The sequence below is a fragment of the Vespula vulgaris genome, chromosome 3, assembly GCF_905475345.1.
Source record: "Vespula vulgaris chromosome 3, iyVesVulg1.1, whole genome shotgun sequence".
NCBI lineage: Eukaryota > Metazoa > Arthropoda > Insecta > Hymenoptera > Vespidae > Vespula > Vespula vulgaris.
In genome coordinates, this window is record NC_066588.1 from 9,314,788 (window position 1) to 9,333,570 (window position 18,783).

The 18,783-nt window shown below is 26.2% G+C and overlaps 5 protein-coding genes across 12 annotated transcripts; 3 read left to right on the forward strand and 2 right to left on the reverse strand.

Moving 5' to 3' along the window:
• The first annotated feature begins 351 nt into the window (after positions 1-351).
• Positions 352-5,268, forward strand: LOC127062291 (protein YIPF6). 2 transcript variants are annotated; one of them, XM_050990224.1, is made up of 8 exons: positions 352-1,483; positions 1,662-1,793; positions 1,901-1,979; positions 2,043-2,085; positions 2,155-2,286; positions 2,379-2,536; positions 2,608-2,698; positions 5,139-5,268. In XM_050990224.1, the coding sequence occupies exons 1-8, from the start codon at positions 1,454-1,456 to the stop codon at positions 5,161-5,163; spliced, it is 690 nt and encodes a 229-aa protein (XP_050846181.1). In that variant the 5' UTR covers positions 352-1,453; the 3' UTR covers positions 5,164-5,268. The 2 variants fall into 2 exon arrangements, with proteins under 2 accessions (XP_050846181.1, XP_050846180.1); XM_050990223.1 differs by lacking the exon at positions 5,139-5,268 and having other exon boundaries at positions 360-1,483; positions 2,608-2,964.
• Positions 3,124-5,741, reverse strand: LOC127062282 (tetratricopeptide repeat protein 8). 2 transcript variants are annotated; one of them, XM_050990207.1, is made up of 10 exons: positions 5,617-5,741; positions 5,435-5,537; positions 5,149-5,341; positions 4,943-5,075; positions 4,657-4,801; positions 4,311-4,559; positions 4,061-4,236; positions 3,804-3,975; positions 3,526-3,732; positions 3,124-3,457 (listed from the first exon to the last, which is right to left on the reverse strand). In XM_050990207.1, the coding sequence occupies exons 2-10, from the start codon at positions 5,531-5,533 to the stop codon at positions 3,341-3,343; spliced, it is 1,491 nt and encodes a 496-aa protein (XP_050846164.1). In that variant the 5' UTR covers positions 5,534-5,537; positions 5,617-5,741; the 3' UTR covers positions 3,124-3,340. The 2 variants fall into 2 exon arrangements, with proteins under 2 accessions (XP_050846164.1, XP_050846165.1); XM_050990208.1 differs by lacking the exon at positions 5,617-5,741 and having other exon boundaries at positions 5,435-5,594.
• A 62-nt stretch (positions 5,742-5,803) lies between these two features.
• LOC127062276 (WD repeat-containing protein on Y chromosome) lies at positions 5,804-10,309 on the forward strand. 2 transcript variants are annotated; one of them, XM_050990184.1, is made up of 17 exons: positions 5,804-5,982; positions 6,062-6,155; positions 6,238-6,342; positions 6,398-6,589; positions 6,681-6,792; positions 6,856-6,992; positions 7,320-7,527; positions 7,589-7,794; positions 7,873-8,073; positions 8,151-8,395; positions 8,484-8,741; positions 8,818-8,934; positions 9,013-9,275; positions 9,336-9,576; positions 9,656-9,830; positions 9,898-10,095; positions 10,162-10,309. In XM_050990184.1, exons 1-17 carry the CDS (start codon positions 5,954-5,956, stop codon positions 10,255-10,257), a joined length of 2,877 nt encoding a protein of 958 aa, XP_050846141.1. In that variant the 5' UTR covers positions 5,804-5,953; the 3' UTR covers positions 10,258-10,309. The 2 variants fall into 2 exon arrangements, with proteins under 2 accessions (XP_050846141.1, XP_050846142.1); XM_050990185.1 differs by lacking the exons at positions 5,804-5,982; positions 6,062-6,155; positions 6,238-6,342; positions 6,398-6,589 and having other exon boundaries at positions 6,606-7,253.
• Positions 10,041-14,626, reverse strand: LOC127062277 (inner centromere protein B). 3 transcript variants are annotated; one of them, XM_050990187.1, is made up of 9 exons: positions 14,532-14,626; positions 13,535-13,996; positions 12,342-13,466; positions 12,097-12,219; positions 11,819-12,009; positions 11,555-11,738; positions 11,264-11,467; positions 11,056-11,179; positions 10,041-10,912 (listed from the first exon to the last, which is right to left on the reverse strand). In XM_050990187.1, the coding sequence occupies exons 1-9, from the start codon at positions 14,571-14,573 to the stop codon at positions 10,719-10,721; spliced, it is 2,649 nt and encodes an 882-aa protein (XP_050846144.1). In that variant the 5' UTR covers positions 14,574-14,626; the 3' UTR covers positions 10,041-10,718. The 3 variants fall into 3 exon arrangements, with proteins under 3 accessions (XP_050846144.1, XP_050846143.1, XP_050846145.1); XM_050990186.1 differs by having other exon boundaries at positions 12,097-12,267; positions 14,532-14,625; XM_050990188.1 differs by lacking the exon at positions 14,532-14,626 and adding an exon at positions 14,234-14,436 and having other exon boundaries at positions 12,097-12,267.
• Positions 14,573-18,739, forward strand: LOC127062278 (cGMP-dependent 3',5'-cyclic phosphodiesterase-like). Of its 3 annotated transcripts, none has more exons than XM_050990190.1 (13): positions 14,573-15,118; positions 15,216-15,398; positions 15,474-15,590; positions 15,805-16,049; positions 16,175-16,284; positions 16,362-16,501; positions 16,568-16,754; positions 16,832-17,013; positions 17,083-17,267; positions 17,343-17,607; positions 17,688-17,975; positions 18,055-18,162; positions 18,263-18,357. In XM_050990190.1, exons 2-13 carry the CDS (start codon positions 15,291-15,293, stop codon positions 18,263-18,265), a joined length of 1,938 nt encoding a protein of 645 aa, XP_050846147.1. In that variant the 5' UTR covers positions 14,573-15,118; positions 15,216-15,290; the 3' UTR covers positions 18,266-18,357. The 3 variants fall into 3 exon arrangements, with proteins under 3 accessions (XP_050846147.1, XP_050846146.1, XP_050846148.1); XM_050990189.1 differs by having other exon boundaries at positions 14,575-15,118; positions 18,055-18,200; positions 18,263-18,739; XM_050990191.1 differs by lacking the exons at positions 15,216-15,398; positions 15,474-15,590 and having other exon boundaries at positions 14,582-15,118; positions 18,055-18,200; positions 18,263-18,737.
• Positions 18,740-18,783: the final 44 nt, after the last annotated feature.

The window sequence follows — 18,783 nt, forward strand, 5'->3', positions numbered from 1 at the left end:
TTATTAATTATTAATTATGAGATAGTCTATTATATTAGATTAAGTATTAGAAGTAAATTACCTGATATTGTGTCCCATACACATATTTATTTATTTCTTAGTGATGGTTCATACAGTTTTAATTCTTTTATATTATTAAACAATTGGAATAAATATAATTTATATTAGTAATATCTTTTATTAAATACAATTAATACAATTAAATACAAATAATCAAGAAAAAAAAATTTAATTCTATAAGAATTTCCACGTCTATTGAAAATTGTTTTTTCTATTTTCTTGATATTATAATACTATTTATATAAGTTTAAAAATCCTTAAGCATTAAAAGCTTTAGCTAAACAAAAAATAGATTAAGTTGAAATAAAAATTTAAAGATTTATAGTTGATAGTAATGAAGGATTTAATAAAATAAATATTATTATAAAAAATATTATATACTATAAATATTCAATAAAAGAACATTCGACTGACTTTGATATTTAACGAACCTTAACTTTATGCAAGCATAACAAAGCACATTTCCTTACATTTTAAATAGATCAAAGAATTTGAGCAATGGTTTATGCAATGAACAAGAAAGTAATCGTCTACGAAAAGAACATACTAATCAAATATATATGAAAATTAGTAAGGATAGTAAGGATAGAAGCTATTATTTTATCACAAAGTCCCAGAGATGCCACTATATGAAACTTTTTTTCACAAAAATTATCAAATACAGCACTTACTATCATCAGCAGCGAATCAAAGCATAATTCTTGAACAATTTTGATGAACAAAATCTTATTTTAAGGATGACAATTTAAGCGAGAATTAACTTTTTTGAAGTTTCTAGAAAGTTTTATTTTTATGCAATTTTTGAGAAAATAAAGAAGAAATAAAGTTTTTTCAAAAATTCACTGATAAAATGACTAATGAAATAATTTCAATTATTGCCTGAAATATTTACATAGAAAACAAAAAACATAAACACATCAATAACGTTCAAAAGTAATTTTATATATTTTGATACTGCCGCCATCTAGTAATGCACGTCATAACATGAGCTAATCAGCCTATAAGAGTTTTCTAAGCTAGAGACATCTTTTTCTCAAGCGTTATTATCGTATTACGATTGATGATAATTTTATATTATTTTAATCACATTTATAATATGCGGTTTTTCATATTCTAAAGCACTTTCATGATGAATCAGTATTAATAAATTAATATTTAAAGATTCTATATGGTTAGTAAAACAAATATAAATATCGTTACTTTTATATGTAAAGTGATTGTTGAACAAACTTGCGCATAAAGGGTAGTATGCGTGTAATATGTACACGTATTAAAGTGTAAGGATAAGAGTGTAAACAACAATCATTATAATTTGACTTATGGTCATGTGAAATTCTTCTCTGGTTCTATAAAATTGTTAACTCTATTATTTGTACACGTAACGATAAAAAATATGGCGACGATGGATGAAACAAAACTAGATGTGAGCATTGATATTCTAATTTTCTATTTAGTTTGACAGATACCATTTATTTATTAAATATGAATGCAAAATATATCTTCTTGGAAATAATTACATATTCAATCTATTATTTTTATAATATTAAGTACGAACTATTCACTATAAACAATATTTTCATAACTCATTAAATATTTAATAGATGTACGATGATGCAACATATAATGTGGACCCTCAAAATGTTGAAGGAGAGATGACAGTAGGACCCAAACAAAAATCAAATCTAGGTGAACCAGAATTTAATACATTAGACGAACCGATAAGGGATACAATTGTAAGTTATCATTAATAATTCATGTATCTTCCTGATTGCAGTGAATTCTTTGTATTATTTTTTGTATAATGACATTGATCTTTTCTGTATTATTTTTTATAATATAGCTTAGAGATGTTAGAGCTGTAGGCAAGAAATTCTATCACGTTTTATATCCTAGGGAGAAGAAAAGTTTACTAAAAGAATGTATGTATATCATCTATTTAATTAAATCATAATTTTATTTTTAACCATATTGTTTATTTTTAGGGGACCTTTGGGGACCGTTAGTGTTATGTACATTTATGGCAATGTAAGATTTATTAGTTTACACATATTATTTATTTGAAACTTTTAACAAAAGGATATTATTCATAAATAGGATATTACAAGGATCATCTGATACAACTGATAATTCTAATGATGGTGGACCTGAATTTGCAGAGGTATTTGTTATAGTATGGATTGGATCCATGGTTGTCACATTGAATTCTAAACTTTTAGGTGGTAACATGTAAGTATAATTGTGATTTAATTGGTTTAATATGTTTTACTTTCATATCGCTCATACAAATAGATTCATTACTTAAATTTTTTACGTTTTAGATCATTTTTTCAAAGTGTTTGTGTCTTAGGATATTGTTTATTGCCAACTGCCATTGCATTAATCCTATGCAGAATTATATTAATGGTAGAACAAAGTACTTTCTTATTCATACTCAGATTTATTATTACTATGATTGGGTTTATATGGGCTACATATGGTTAGTATAAAAAAATTTTAGAATTATATCTCTATAATTTAAAAGTTTTATCATTTATTTTTATACTTTAGCATCTATGGCATTCCTTGGAGATAGTCAGCCTGTTGGGAGGAAACCTTTAGCTGTTTATCCTATTTTTCTATTTTACTTTGTTATTTCATGGTTAGTAATATCACATACGACATAAAATCAAATATAGTAATTAATAATATTTTAAATAGAAGGCTGTACATGTGACTAATTCATCTTAGTATTACTAGACATGTGATTGTAATCCAAAATAATGTGTAAGAGATGCTTAATCATTTCAAATTTACAATTTATATTATCTGCTTTTTGTCTATAACAAAGCATGTATGTACTATGAAGTATTAGTTGCAGAACCGTCGTTTTGTATATCAATTACATTATATTTATAGAAAAAAATATTTATAATAATCTATCTAATAATCTTTCCAAGCTATTAATATAATTATTAATTCAACAAAGACATATTAAGTTTATTATTACTTATTATACATTTATACAAATTCCATTACAATTAAATGTACAAAGTGAATAATTAATGATATAAAATCATGGTTACTATTTTGTAAATAAATATTTGTTACTATTACCATAAAAGTTATATGCAATTTTTATTTAATATCTTAAGATATATCAACTTTATTTTTATAACACATTTAATAAGTAAATTTAAAAAATATGAAGCTTTCATCTTTTTTACATTCTTGTTCATTTAACATTTATAAATATACATTTTTTTGTGTTATAAAATTCTAGTGGAATAAAATATAAATTAGCTTAAATATAACAAAAATATTGTTCCAATTTTTTAAGAAGATTAATACTATCACAGTGTCCTGGATATACATTTAATGATTTTTGTATTGCAATATAGCTTGTTTGAAAATCTCCTAACTGTAAACAATAAAATAATAATATTGTTTACAATGTATTATGTTTATATGTAAGTATTGTTTAAATACCTTATATGCTAAATATGCACTGTTAAAATGTGGCTCATGTATGTAATTTGCAATAGTGGCTGCTGCATGAAAATATGTTCTTGCTGTTGTAACATTACCATTTCTCATTTGTATTACACCAAGATTATTATATGCCAATGCATGTCTATTGTCAATTGTAATAGCAAGTTTTAAACATTCTTCCGCCATCTCTAAATCACCTAAGCTCTAAACAGATGTAAATTAATAAAATTGTATACCAAATCATTATATAATTCAAATTTTATTGATTATCTTACAATTGCAATATGAGAAATATTGTACCAAATATCAGCTTTATTTTCATCATTGGCAAGGCTCAATGCCCTTTCAAAGCATGATATTGTATGATCATATTGTTGTGCATAAAAACAACACAATCCAAGATTATTAAATAATTCAGGATTATAAACACCCATTTGTAGTAATCTTCTGCAAAAAAAAATACGTTTTTACTATATTTTTTGTAGTCCATCTTTAAAATGTAAAAAGAAAATTATAATTAATTCTTAATTACCTATAAAAGCGTAAAGCAAGTTCTGGTTGATCATTATAAAAATGATGCATTCCAATACTTGCGATTGCTTCTGTATGAGAAGCATCTTCTTGAGCAATCAATTTATAATATTTCATCGACATTGACATGTTATTTAAGCCTTCAAAAATTCGTCCCATTTCAACAAGTATAGTAACCTGAAGTATATTATCTAACAATTAAATGTCTCTAAAATATGTTTTAAAGTAAATTACAATATTATATTACATACATCATTTGGAAAATATTCTAGACCACTTTTACATGTATCTAAAGCAGCCAATGGTTGGTCCAATCTAATATATACTCTAATCAATCTTATAATTGTTTCAATAGCTTTACAATCACGTAAGGCTGATCTAAATTGTTGTTCTGCATCTCTCACTAAACCTAAAGTATAATAACATTTTCCTAATTGTACCTTCCACCACCAATCCTTATATTGACAAGCTTGTGTTGCTTGTACTGCTAAGTCAAGAGCCTAAAAAGATCTACATTTTAATTTTGTACAATTTATAAAAGTTAATTCTACAAATTGAAAATATGATTTGTGCCATAAATACTGTATCAATACTTACATATCTGGCATCATGCTCATGGTAATAAATGTACTCAAACAAAGGTTTTGCAATGCTAGGTTGATTTGCATATTTGGCTATATTTAAACGTGATAATTGTATAAAAGGGCCACCAGGTTCTGTTAACATAGACGCAGTTCCAAGTCTAGATATATAAGATATATAAAGCGAAATAGTATAACTGTTTCTCCTTATAAAGGAAATGTTAATTTTTATAATATTATCGTTTTTAAATATATATTAATATTTTAACAAGATAAGAAATATCTATGTATCAATAACAAACCTGACATTTCGTCCAGAAATAGCAGTAATAGGTCTCGCTGTAGCTGCTGTTCTTGGCATTCTCAATGCTTGCTCCATTGTTTGTGATATTGCTGATTGTGTAGCAGGTCTTACAACTCCAGTAACAGGTCTACCTTTAAAAAAAAATTATATTTTTATTACTGTAAATACTGTTGCTTTTTCTTATTTGTTTTCAGTATATTATACCTGACTGAGTTTTAGGACGAATTCCATGTTCACTTCGAGCAGTTCCAGGATTTTTTAAAGATGTACCTGGTCTAGGCATTGTAGTCATTGTATAATTATCTAATAAACCTTCTGCAATTCCTTCTTCTTCACTTTCTATGTCATCGACATAAACTTGTAATGTTAAAGCACGCATTTTTAAAACCCATATTGCCTAAAAGTAAATAAACATATATTAAATTATGACATAAAAAGAAACTTATAAATATTATATTAACATAATGTAAGATATATGATACATTCATACCTGATCTAATGGATTTTTTTTCAATAATTCTGTACATTTAGTTACACAAGCTTCATATTTTTGTCGATTAAATAAACTTAAAGCAATGAATAAATCCATGATACTAATAACAGATTTAAAAATATCAAATATATTTAAATCATATAGTTATTTTAGTTATACTTTCAATATCATTTTCATACCTGCTATATTATCAACCTGCACTGTCTATACCTGCTACAGTTGTATACTTATTGATTATTTTCTTTATGACCTACTTTGACATTTTTTGTAATCTTACATGACATTACTATTTCTATAGTTTTTTAAATATATTCTTTAGAAATATTTATTTAACCCGAATTTAGTTACATATCATTATAAACTTCCAAGTTTTTATAACAATGTTTATGGCAAAGAACTTGCATGGTTGCTTTTTAATTAAAATTTTATGAAGTTTATGTAATAATATCTTTAAAATAATAAATTATTGTAAGAATTATAGAAGTAAAAATATATTTTAGAAGATATATAAAAATAATGGCATATATAAATTATGATGATATCAGGTTAATACATAAATTTATAAAAATTAATCATTTTCAATTTATCTAAATTTCTATTTTATTACGTTTCTATTTTTTATAGAATAAAAAATGAATTCAAAAAGTTTTTTAGTACAAAAAGTATTGGAGAACAATGTACAAAAGAATCTTTAATGCATTTATATAATAAATTTTTAGTAGGTAGTCCAGATATTATATTTAAATGAAAGATAATTTTTACATTACAATAACATTTTTACATTACAATAACATTTGTAGGCAACAAAAAACCAAAAAATGAATATATCTCAGTTAGAACATGCATTTATATCTATTTTAAATATAAAATTGTCTTCCAAAGATTTTAGTACCTTATTTCAAAAGGTAAGAAACTATTTTATATTATTCGAAAAATGGTATATAATATATTTATTTTTAGATAAATTTAAACAAAGATGGATATGTAACATGGAATGAATTTATTTCTTATTTAATTATGGAATTTCAAAAGACGGATATATCCTTACAACATCAAATGTTAGAACTTCCACTTACAGGCTCTCCTAAAATATTAAAAACACATCATCGTAGTCCGATTTGTAAAATTGCTTTCTATCCTGAATTACTTTCAGTGCGTGTATATTACATATTAAAATAGTATAAAAATTAAGATATATAAATAAGTAATAAATATTTCATGATAAAAGATATTATGTTGATAGGATCGAAGCAGCAGTTTCCAAAGAGGCTGTTATCTGACAGTTAGTAGAGATGGAGTTATTAATTATTGGTCATTAGATTTTAAATACGAACGCAGTGTACAATCTACAAATCGTTAGTATTTTTATATAAATTATTCTATATTCTTTTACACTCATAGTTCTTATATTTTTATAGCATTTTTGAAGGTGCAACAAACCACAATAACTGATATGATAATAATGCCAGATGTTCAAATAATATGTACAAGCTCTACTGAACGTGATTTAAGATTTTATGATGTTGTAGCAAAGAAATTTGAATTGCGTGTGATGGTTTGTACTGAATTAGCAGTTGCGCAAAATTTCTTCACATTATATGAAACTGTAAAATATTCTTAGATATCAAGTTTGAATTATGTTGTCGTATGTATGTCATATTACTTCAGTTCAAACATAAAGGAAAATTCTTACATTATTTTGGGAGATACAAATGGATCTATTATAATCATGACTTTTTCTTCCATAGAAAAAGGACCTTTTAAACAACAATCTGAATACAATACAATATTCATGCGCTACGAAGCAGTTATCAGAGTATAAAATAGCTAATTAATTATTTAATAATTGCTTTGATATTTATTTTAAAATACTACATTACAGGATGAGCTGCCTAATCTAAAAGTTACAGAAATTAAACATGTACATACAAATTGGGTAAATCAAGTGGCTTATTATGGAACTCTTAAAGCTTTCATGTCTAGCAGCAAATGTTCAGAATGTTCATTATTATTTAGTGATCCTACAAGGATGAGAATACAATATAAGTTTATTGTTACAAGGGGAATAACTTGTTTTAATTTTTGTGAAGGTGATTTGATATCTATATATTATAATTATATTTGTGACACTATAGCAGATTATTTTTCCAGAAAGTCAAATACTTGTAACAGGTGGCCCTGATTGCATAATTCGAGTTTGGAATCCTTTTGTACCAACAAAAGCAAGCAATATTTTTCAAGGACACAAAGCAACTATTTGTGCTATAATATTACAAAAGGCAGGCCAGCGTATATATTCTTTATCAAAAGATAAATGCATAAAAGTTTGGGATGTTCCTACTTATACTTGTATACAGGTCCTATATTATTTTTTGGCTATAAAATCTAAAATCTTTACATATTAGTTTTATCAGTATTATTATTACTATTTTTAGACATACAATGGTCTACAAAGTGAACTAAGTGAAAACGTAAGAGTATCCGTAATTTATAATAAATTAACACATAAAATGATCATTGGTAGTACGATAATTGCCATTGTTGTTTGTGAACAAGTAATCAATAAAGAAATATCAGATGGAATTTCTCATACAAAGCCTGTTAGTTCTGTACTTTATAATCATTTATATAAATTGGTACGTGATTTTTATATATGTTTAATATTGCAAAATTTCATAATCTTTATAAATTATATTACTACTGTTAAATTTAGATTGTTTCTACAGGATTAGATTCATGTATTATAGTATGGGATCCTTGGCTTGGTCGTCGTTTATATTTAGTGACTAATGCTCATAGTATTTTACTATATGGACAATATGTTAACATTGAAATTACTGCTGCTACTTTCGATAACTCTGAACAATTATTGGTAACAGGTGCTAGAAATGGATCATTAAAAATATGGAATTTTAATACAGGAACATGCTTACGAAATATGGCAATAGAGGATCAATGGTAGAATCATTTTGATATCAAATCGTCAAAGTGTATCTGTTCTGTTATTTTTATTCTTTATAAAATTGTGCATAATTATTACTTATAGTGAAATAACTAGTTTAACTTGGGTGGAGAATCGCGTTTTATGTACAGGATGGAATCAACGTGTTACAGAATTTACTATCTCTGAACTTCACACATATAAAAAAAGCTGGGAGTTGATACATACAGATGATGTACTTTTTTCAGCTGTACAATATCCACAAGTTTTAGCCACTGCTTCATATAATGGAGAAATAATTTTATGGCAACTTGAAACAGGTCAACCATACAGAAGATATCAAGTGAGTAATGCAACTGGAAGGTAAGTACATTCACTATAAAGATAACTACATTTTTAGCTAAAATAAATATATATCTAAACAATCAAATATACTTAGATATGCTATTAAACATAAAAATAATCTTAAAGAAAATATGAAAGAATCTTTGTCAAAAATAAAAGAAGCTAAATTGGAACAACAAATTTTAAATAAAGAGGACTATGATCAATTTAAGTAATTATAAAAGATAATTTTAACAAAAACAAAAATCTTTCATATATAAAATTTTTTAAATTAATTTTTTTCTTGTAGCAAATACATTGAAATTTGTTCTCATCAACAATCAGCAATAAATAGAAGTCGATTAGTGACTATCTGTGCCATTATATATTTAAACTCAAGACCAATGAATCCTAATATTGGTACATTATTAGTTTCACTTGAATCTGGAATTGTACAAGTTTGGAGTCATCATCCTGCTGGAGGATTCTTAACAGGTTTCTCAGTTATTCATGCGAGAAGAGATTCTGCTATTTCTTTAGCTACTGATCCTGAAAATAATTTCTTGATAACAGGTAAAGTACTTGATTATATATTAAAAATTATATTTATTCAAAATAATAAAATACTTATAGGCCATTGTCTTGGATATATAAAAGTTTGGTATCTTGCAAATTATACAATACCTAATCCTCCTAAAGTATGTATGCCACTTTTAAGATTAGAATTTCCATTTCTTTGGAAAGATATAATAAATGGTCGTGCTAAGCGGGCTGTACAAGACCAATCATTACCACTTTTATTATCATCTCTTCGTGGTCATACAAAGGCAGTTACGTGTCTTCAGATAATTCCTGATGCACGTATTATTATTAGGTATCATAATGTTATTTGATCATTATATATTTATATCATGTTATAATTTAATGTTTATAATTATATTATTATATCTAAGTGGAAGTGCAGATCATACAGTACGTTTATGGACTTTGGGAGGTCGTTATATATCAACTCTGGGAACATTTAGAGAATGGATGCCAATTTTACCTCACATAGCTGCATCTAAATATTTTCAACATTTTAGATATCCCATGGATATTAAAAGATCTGCTAGTTTCACTACTATGAAAGTAAGTAAATAATTATACAAACACTCATTTATATGTATAATTAATATTAATGTATAATAATAAACAGGTTCTTCAAGGAGGTCTAGGCTCAGTAGAGACTAAAGATATTGATGAAATTGACTATTTGAAGGTAATTCCAGAACAGAGTAGACATATATTGTATGGAGAACAATTACAAAGTCCAATTCTTGGAAATTATTACAAAATATCTGACGAAACAAAACGTTATATTGAGCCAACAGTTTTGGATAATTCTTTAACACATGTGAGTTATAAATTGAGTTTCAAGGGATATTATCTAACTTTGATAACATTTTTATAATATTGATAGATACCCGTCTACACACACCTAATAACACATACTTTAAAACACATTGAATCTAAGTTATCCTTAATCGTACATGGTCAAAAAAAGGAATTTTTGTAAAACGATATCATCATTGTCATTATTTCTGCTTATGTCAAATAATATTATGGATAAATGAAAATATAATACATGAAAAACCAAATTTATATAATAAATTCATTTATCTAAAAAAAAAGAAAAAATATAATTCTTACATTCTACCAGTACTTTATACGAGTATTTCATATAAAACAATAAAAAAATTTCATATAAAGGAATATTAACAACACTTTGTAAAGAACATAGAAGTACTGGGTACATTATTATTACGAAAATTTAATAAAAATTACAACATACGTACGTCGATGGGAACATATTATGTGTATGTGTATATCAGATAATTCATAAATCGTTGAACTTATATGTTACAAAGCACAAAAAATTCTTAAACAGTTTAATAGTATTAAACATGTTATGCTTAATATATGTAATAATATTAATAGAATTGTGATTAAATATCAGTTTCATTGAAAGGAAACTAATTATTCAGTTTCCATCATTGAATAACGTGGTGGTGTTTTCCAAATTGCACTTGATGTACGTTTCAATCTATTTCTATCAATACCAATAAATAATTCTGTTAAATCTGGAGTACATTTTCGAGTATCAAAGAACTTATAAATTGCTATATCTGGTATATATCGCTGCATTGCTAGTTGTGCTTTTCTTATATGTGCTAAAATAAATTAATATTATAATATATTATTAAAATGCTATTATCAATTGAAATATACGATTAATGTGTGTTACACACACACACACACACACACACACACACACACACACACACACACACACATGCAAAGAATAGATACGTACGTTGTGCCCAATATGGAATTACATGTTTTGGCTTGGATTCATCATCTGAGTCATCGTCATCAGGTTCACTGTCAAGAATGTAATTTACTGGCCCCTGATTTTTATTAGCAGCCATTTGTTTATTCTAAAAAACAAGATAAGATTTCCTATTTTCTTAAAAAAATTATGTGATTAATACCATGGATAGCATATAGTAAAAACAATTTACTTTTGCTTGTCCTGTAAGCATTTGTGCTTTTAACCGCATTGCTTCTATAGCAGCTTGTTGTTGTGCTCTTGCTTCAGCTTCTCGTCGTTTTTCAGCTTCTTGTTCTCTACGTCTTTGCTCTGCAAGTAAACGTTCTGCCTCTTCTTGTTCAAGTAATCGTTGTAATCGCAGTTGTTCTTCTTGCTTTCTCTTTTCCTCTTTCTCCTTTAAGGACAAAATTACAAAACTTATTTATTATTGTTATTGTATATTTATTCTTATATAGATCAAAAGAATATTTAAAAAAATAACCTGAGCTCTTTGTAATTGTGCAAGCCGTTTTCTTTCCATTTCTTCACGTTGTTTTTCTTGTAAATGTTGCGCTAATCTCGCTTTCTCCTCCTTCTCTCGTTCTGCTCTCTGACGTTTTTCTAATTCTTGCTTCTCTTTGGCTTCTCGTGCTAATTTATTTTTTAATTCCTTCTCTTGTCTCTTCCTATAAATCAAAAGTATAAGTTAGAGAAATAATTTATTTATAAAATTAATAAATGTTATATAATAGTAATAAGATTTTACCTTCTTTTTTCTTCTGTCTGAAGTCTCAAGGCTTCATCTCTTTTCCTCCTTGCATTTTCATCATTTATCTGTTTCCGTTTTTTCTCTTCTATTTTATCTATTGAATTCTGTTTGCTAGCTGTTCTTGGTATGGGAATTAATGATTCTACTGATGTTACAATGTTTGCACGTGAAGCAGTTAAAGCTTTACACTAAAAATAAAACATATAATTCTTAAATAATTTATCTTCATTTTTGACAAATGTATCATAAGGAATGTAATTTATTTTTCAATTTACGTTTGGAAACAGTTGATTGTTAACTGGGGTTTTTGGAATACGATTCACAGACATTGGTAATTGTATTCTAGGTTTGCTAAGAGGAGTTACTTTTTGCCGTTGCTTCGGATTGACTTTTTCATTCTGCAATAATTTGTTTGTTCCCATATTTGTTACTATATTCAATTTGTTCTTAAAAAGCAAATTGTATTAGTATTTGGTTTAAAAAAAAACATGTAATTGTACAAAAAAATTAAATGACTTACTTCCTTACATTCTTCATCTTTTACTTGTTTTGCCAGAGAAATTTTTTTTGCTCTTGCAAGGGACTTACGAGCTAATTTTTGTGCGACAGTTTTATCAGCTTCTGCAGCAGCCATTGCACGTGTTTTCGTTCTAGTTATTCGCACCGGCGCATCTATGTCATTTAATTTGGGACTACTCATACAAACCTGTTCAAATGCTTCTACCCGTTTTTTAACAGATTCCTTGGCATAAGGACTAAATAAAGCATTTGATTTATATGTACTTCTTATTTCCTTTAAAGCAGCATTTTCTTTCATAACAGGTCTCACAGGTGTATTAAGAACTTCATCATCACTTGTTGAAGGAGATTGTATTATTTTCTTTTGCTTTTTTGAATTTACATCTACTTTAAGATTTTGTACTTTTTCTCGTACTTTATTTATTTCTGGTGAAGATTCATCATCCGTAATTAATTCATCAAATTCTTTATTTGCCATAGCATCTTTAAATTGTTGGACCCTGTCTACTTGATTTTTAGATGTTATTTTTATTTCAGATGAATAACATGAACTTAATTTATTCTTGTCATTTCTGATAATATTATTTTCCTCTATATGCTGTTTATTGTTAAGTTCATTACTGATTGAATTTACGGAACTTTTCTTTATCGTTACTGTTTCATTTAATATTATTTGTCTTGGCAAAGGTTCTAAAACTACTGTCACATTCATCATTTTATCTAATAGAGTAGAACTAACTTTCATTGTTGAATTCATAATTGGAGGATGCTTTGGTAATGCATCTTCATACATTGATGGCTCATCAATGTCGTCTGTAACAGGAGCAGAAAGTATTTCATCAATAATATCGTCCTTTCCTGCACTTTCTTTTTGAATATCCCTAGAAATTTTTCTTTCACTTGATTCATGATGTTTTAAAGTAGAGATACAATTTTCTTCAACTTTGACAGCATTGTCCTCAGCAGCACTCATTTCCATGTTAATATTTGTTTCGTTTACATCTTTCAGACTATTACTTTTTGTTTTATATTCTTCTATTTTAGTATGTTTTGCTGGTCTTTTATCTTCATCTTCATCAGAACTTCTTGAAGATTTACTCCTTTTAATTCGATTGTCAGAAAGTATCTGTAAAAAAAAGAAATATATTTTATTTATATATGTTAATTATTAGGATATTTATAGTTTATACAAACCTTATTTGTATTATCATTTTGTTGCAAGCTTTCAGGTCTTCGTAATTTACTTTTTATCGATACAGATTGCTGCTTTATTATATTATCTATTGCAGTCTTAGAAGCTTTTCTCTTAGTTCTTGTACCAATAGTTTCTTCTAAATTTGATTCATTTTTCAATTTTACATCTTTATTAACAGAAGATAATAACACAATCTCTGTAGTATCTAATACACTATCTTCTGGTATTGTTTCAATACGTTGAACTCCTTTCCTTTTCACTAACTTTGGAGTTTTTGCTATAAGAGGTCCAGATGTTGATTGAGATATTTGCGCTATTAAAGCTTGGAGATAATCCAAAACATCATCTACACTGTCTCTTATAGATTTTTTAACTTCTTCACAACAATTAAAAAGGTCTTCTGTATCTTTTGCAATCATCGCTTTGATCCTGTCCTTTGAATAAGTGCTCATTTTTAAAACCTGATAAAAATAATTATATTGTTTAAATATCACATAATAGAATGCATTTATTAAATAAAATGTGAATTAAAATTCACGAATTATACAAAATGAAGCTTTGTGAAGTTAGTAAAATATAATTAAAAAGGTTAAAATTTATAAGTAGACTTAGCATTAATAATTTAGGATAACTTTTAATATACAGGTAAGATATTAGTTTTAAGCCCGCGAAAATGAACTTGAACATTTCATTCATACCTTAATATTCTAAACAATTTAATTATATGAGAAGTAAATAATTATATATCCACAGTATATCTCGCTAATATACAATTACATAAGACAATGAATTCTTGATAAACAGTATTAAAAATTATATAAAGTAAAAAGCTACCGACGATGCCCATCTCGCGCACGGTCGGGCTGATCACTCGGTTTTCATTTCTCACGTTTTGTGTAACGTCTTTTCCGTTTAATTTAAATTTTAACTAGAGCGCCATCTACGTAAAAAAAGACAAGCTTAGCCATGTTAAATTCTGCAAGTGCACGTATGTACCTTAATAAATGCAATCTTGATTACGATTGGACGTTGTTGCATATGCGCGTTCGCTTTGAAGAAACTTGGAAAATTTTAATGTTTTTTTTTTTTTCTTATAAAATTACTCATGTAAACGCATGTACGATGTATATCTATATCCGTAATAAATAAATGTTACGTGTTTGTTTATTTTACGAGGTTTATAAAAATCCTAATAACAGTAGAAGAAATTTTATTTTACGAATATAGATAATTTAATAAACCAACTCCATGATAAATATATACAAACCAATCACAATTTTTGTTACACAATTTAATCACGTTAAATCAGTGGCAATATATTATAATTACACATGTATACACGAAATATAATATTAAAGCAGCGCGAACGAAAAAAATGAGATTTAAACTGATTAGATTTAATCTTTGTTTATCATATCATAAAGTAATATAGCTTTTTCAATAAAGAAAGATGAACTCACTTATTCGGATAAAGGGAAGATAGAAAATATATACTTAAACGTTTTTCAAGTTGATGATTTAATTAAAAATTAAAATCGCTAATTTCAAGTTGTGACATAATTCATTTGTTATTGATAAATAAGGTAATCAAGAATACAATTTTTATTATTTAGTTTTATTGATGATTTCTTCTTAAACTAAAATTTAATGTTTGTTCATTAATTCATGATTTGTAAATAGTTCACAAGAGAAGTGATAAAGCTATATAATTCATCATATTGTGCAAGACAAACATGCTGTAATTCTACAAAAAAAATGGATTCATTAAAGTTGAAAGTAACTGATCCTAATGCAATTCTTTCATTAATAGAGGAATTATCTGATCTATCTTACACAGAAATACAAATGAAGTTAAATACATACGTGTGTATAGTTCTATAACATATAAACAATTATTGATTTATTAATAGAAATATAAATTAATAAGATTTCTTATAGATACAAGCAAAGACTGGTATAGAAATATATTTTCTTGCTCCTATTTTATATGAAAGGAAAGAATTAGTTATTCATATGATAGGTAATAAAGTTTTGGATCATGAATTAAGATTACCTGTAAGTGAATATAATATAATTAGAATTTTACTTTATTTAAAAGTAAACGACATAAATAAATACATATAACATATATATAACAATAAATATAATATAATAAATAATACTTTATATAGCATAGACATATATCATGATTTGGTATGATAATGATATTTTACAAAATAAAGAATTACTTGAAGATATTAAAAATATAAATTCTAACAATTCTTTTCAGATATCAAATATTTTTAATTCAATAATAAATTCCCAGAAAACAATAATGGCTAGTTCTTCAGAATTACCTAACGAATTATTACAACACATTTGTTTAGACAAACATTGTATTCAAGCACCATTTCTTCTTATTCCTATACAACATCATCTGAAACAATTAACAGCATTAGTTGTGTGCTTAAATAGTTCTAAAGCTAAGAGTACTGATATAGACAAATGTAAGAAAGTGGTTCTGGAATGCTTTAGGTAAAATAGTTTTTATAGAGAAAATCTATCATGAAGTAATTTTAATGTTAGATATAAGTAAAAACTAATAAAAATAAGTACACTTTTCTAGTAGTAACAATAGTAAATTGTACTACTGTATATAGATATTGCCTTGGATATATTCTAAGTTCATTAAAATGTTATGAAGAAACTCGATTAAAATATCAATGTCAAAATATACTTGCTATTTCTAGAAAACTTATTACTCATTTAGGTACATTATATTTTTTCTACTTAATATTTATTTCAATCTATGTATTTGAATTATATTAAAATGGCCTTATTCAATAGGAGATTTAACCGACCTCTTACATGAAATTATGACAGAAGTTAAAAAACTTACTAATGCAGAACGATGTTCTTTATTTCTTTTGGAAGATGATCATCAAGAATTAGTAGCATATGTATTTGATGGAATATCAACGAAAAAGGTGATTTATTATAATTTGTATACCATTAAATGATATATACAAAATACACCAAATATTTTGTTGCAGTTTGTTAAAGAAATGCGAATATCTGTCGATAAAGGTATAGCAGGTCATGTTGCTACAACAGGAAAACTATTAAATATCCAAGATACCTATAAGCATCCATTATTTTATAAAGGCATTGATGAAGTAACAGGCTTTAAGACTAAAAATATACTTTGCTTTCCTATTTATGATGAAAATGGAATTGTTGGTAAATGTTAATGTTATTATTGTTATTCTAATATTGCAGTTAATAGTTACTTAATAAGTAAATGGTAAATATTATAGGCGTTGCTCAACTTTGTAATAAAATAGATGGCTTGTATTTTGATGAACTTGATGAAGAAATTGCAACAGCTGTTAGTATTTATTGTGGTATAACAATTATGCACAGTATAATATATAAAAAAATGCAAGATGCACAAGCTAGAAATAAATTAAGCAATGAAATCATGATGTATCATATGAAGGTAAGCTGTAAATTGTAGATACATAATTTTTTAAGTAAATTTTAATCTATTAAAAACTTTACATTTTAGGTTGAAGAAGAAGCTGTTTTTGAATTGGTTAATTATAAAATTAAAGATAATATCACTGATTTTAATGAATTTTATTTCAGTCCTAGAGATATATCTTATGAAGACATGCCTTGTTATATGATCAACATCTTTAATGATTTAAATTTCATTGAATATTTTAAAATAAAAATACACACATTAGCCAGGTACTTAATTTGTAAAAAACATTAATTTATAATTAAGATGCGGATATATATTTACCTGTGATATTTTTTATCTAGGTTTATACTCTATGTTAAAAAAGCTTATAGAGATGCATCGTATCATAATTGGATTCATGCATTTTCTGTTGCGCATTTTGCTTATTTACTAATTAAAAATTTATACCTCATTAGAGAAGATTATTTGACATACTTGCAGGCTTTCGTGTTTTTAGTATCCTGTCTATGTCATGATATAGATCATAGAGGAACTAACAATGCTTTTCAAACTACATCTGAATCAGTTTTAGCAAGTCTTTACAGTTCAGAAGGTTCGGTTATGGAGGTCAATATTATTTACAATATTATAAAAAAAAATATTTCCTTATAAATACAGATATATATGCTCTTATCATTATTTAATAGAGACATCACTTTGCACAAACTATGTGTATTTTAAATACAGAAGGTTGTAACATATTTGAAAATTTTAATAGTCAGGAATATAAAGAGGCTTTGGTTTTCCTTAAAAGCAATATACTTGCAACTGATTTATCAAGGCATTTCCTTAATACAGAGAAACAAAATGAAATATTTAGTACTGGCTATAAAAAACATGATTCTGAACATCAGAAACTTCTTTGTGGCATGTTAATGACTTGTTGTGACCTTAGTGATCAAACGAAGAATTGGACAGTTACTAAAAAAGTTGCTGTAACTATTATATTTATAAATTATAAGATATATATGTCGTAAATAAAAAATTAGAAACTTTGTCTCCTTTTTGCATTAGGAATTAATCTATGAGGAGTTTTTTTCTCAAGGAGATTTAGAAAAAAGTATGGGTAAAACTCCAATAGAAATGATGGATAGAGATAAAGCATTTATACCAGATCTTCAAGTACAGTTCATTACAGATATAGTAGAACCACTTTTTAAGTAAGTATATTTACAAAACTTTTCTTTATAATCTTTATGAAAAATGTTTTTGTTTTTCTTAGTAATCTGGCCATGTTATTTCCAATGACACAACCACTCGTTAAAATCTTAAAGTATAATAAAGCGTTGTGGGAAACTTCCAGAAAGGTATTCAGAAAATATATTGAAAATGGAATAGAAGGTATGAATGTTCTTTTGGATCCAAATTTTGAAACTGAAGTATTTTATAGTCATTTTAAAGACAGTAATGAATGTGAAAGTGCAACATGTAACTTTTAAATATATTTAGATACATATATCAGTCTTGTAAAAAATAAATTCTATATAAATCTTACATATTTAAATCTAAATAAAGTAACACAAAATATGAAATTTCGACGTAGTTCGAATGAATACAACTTGTTCCTTCTTTTTTATTCATACCAAATACTTAAAATGCTCAATTAATATATAGACAGACATCCATAGATATATTTTTATTAATAGTATATTTTAATTATGATTGGATATTTTGTTTTAGATTTATCATATGAATGATCCAATCAGACTACAAATATAAAAATCTTTACAAAAAAAAAAAAAA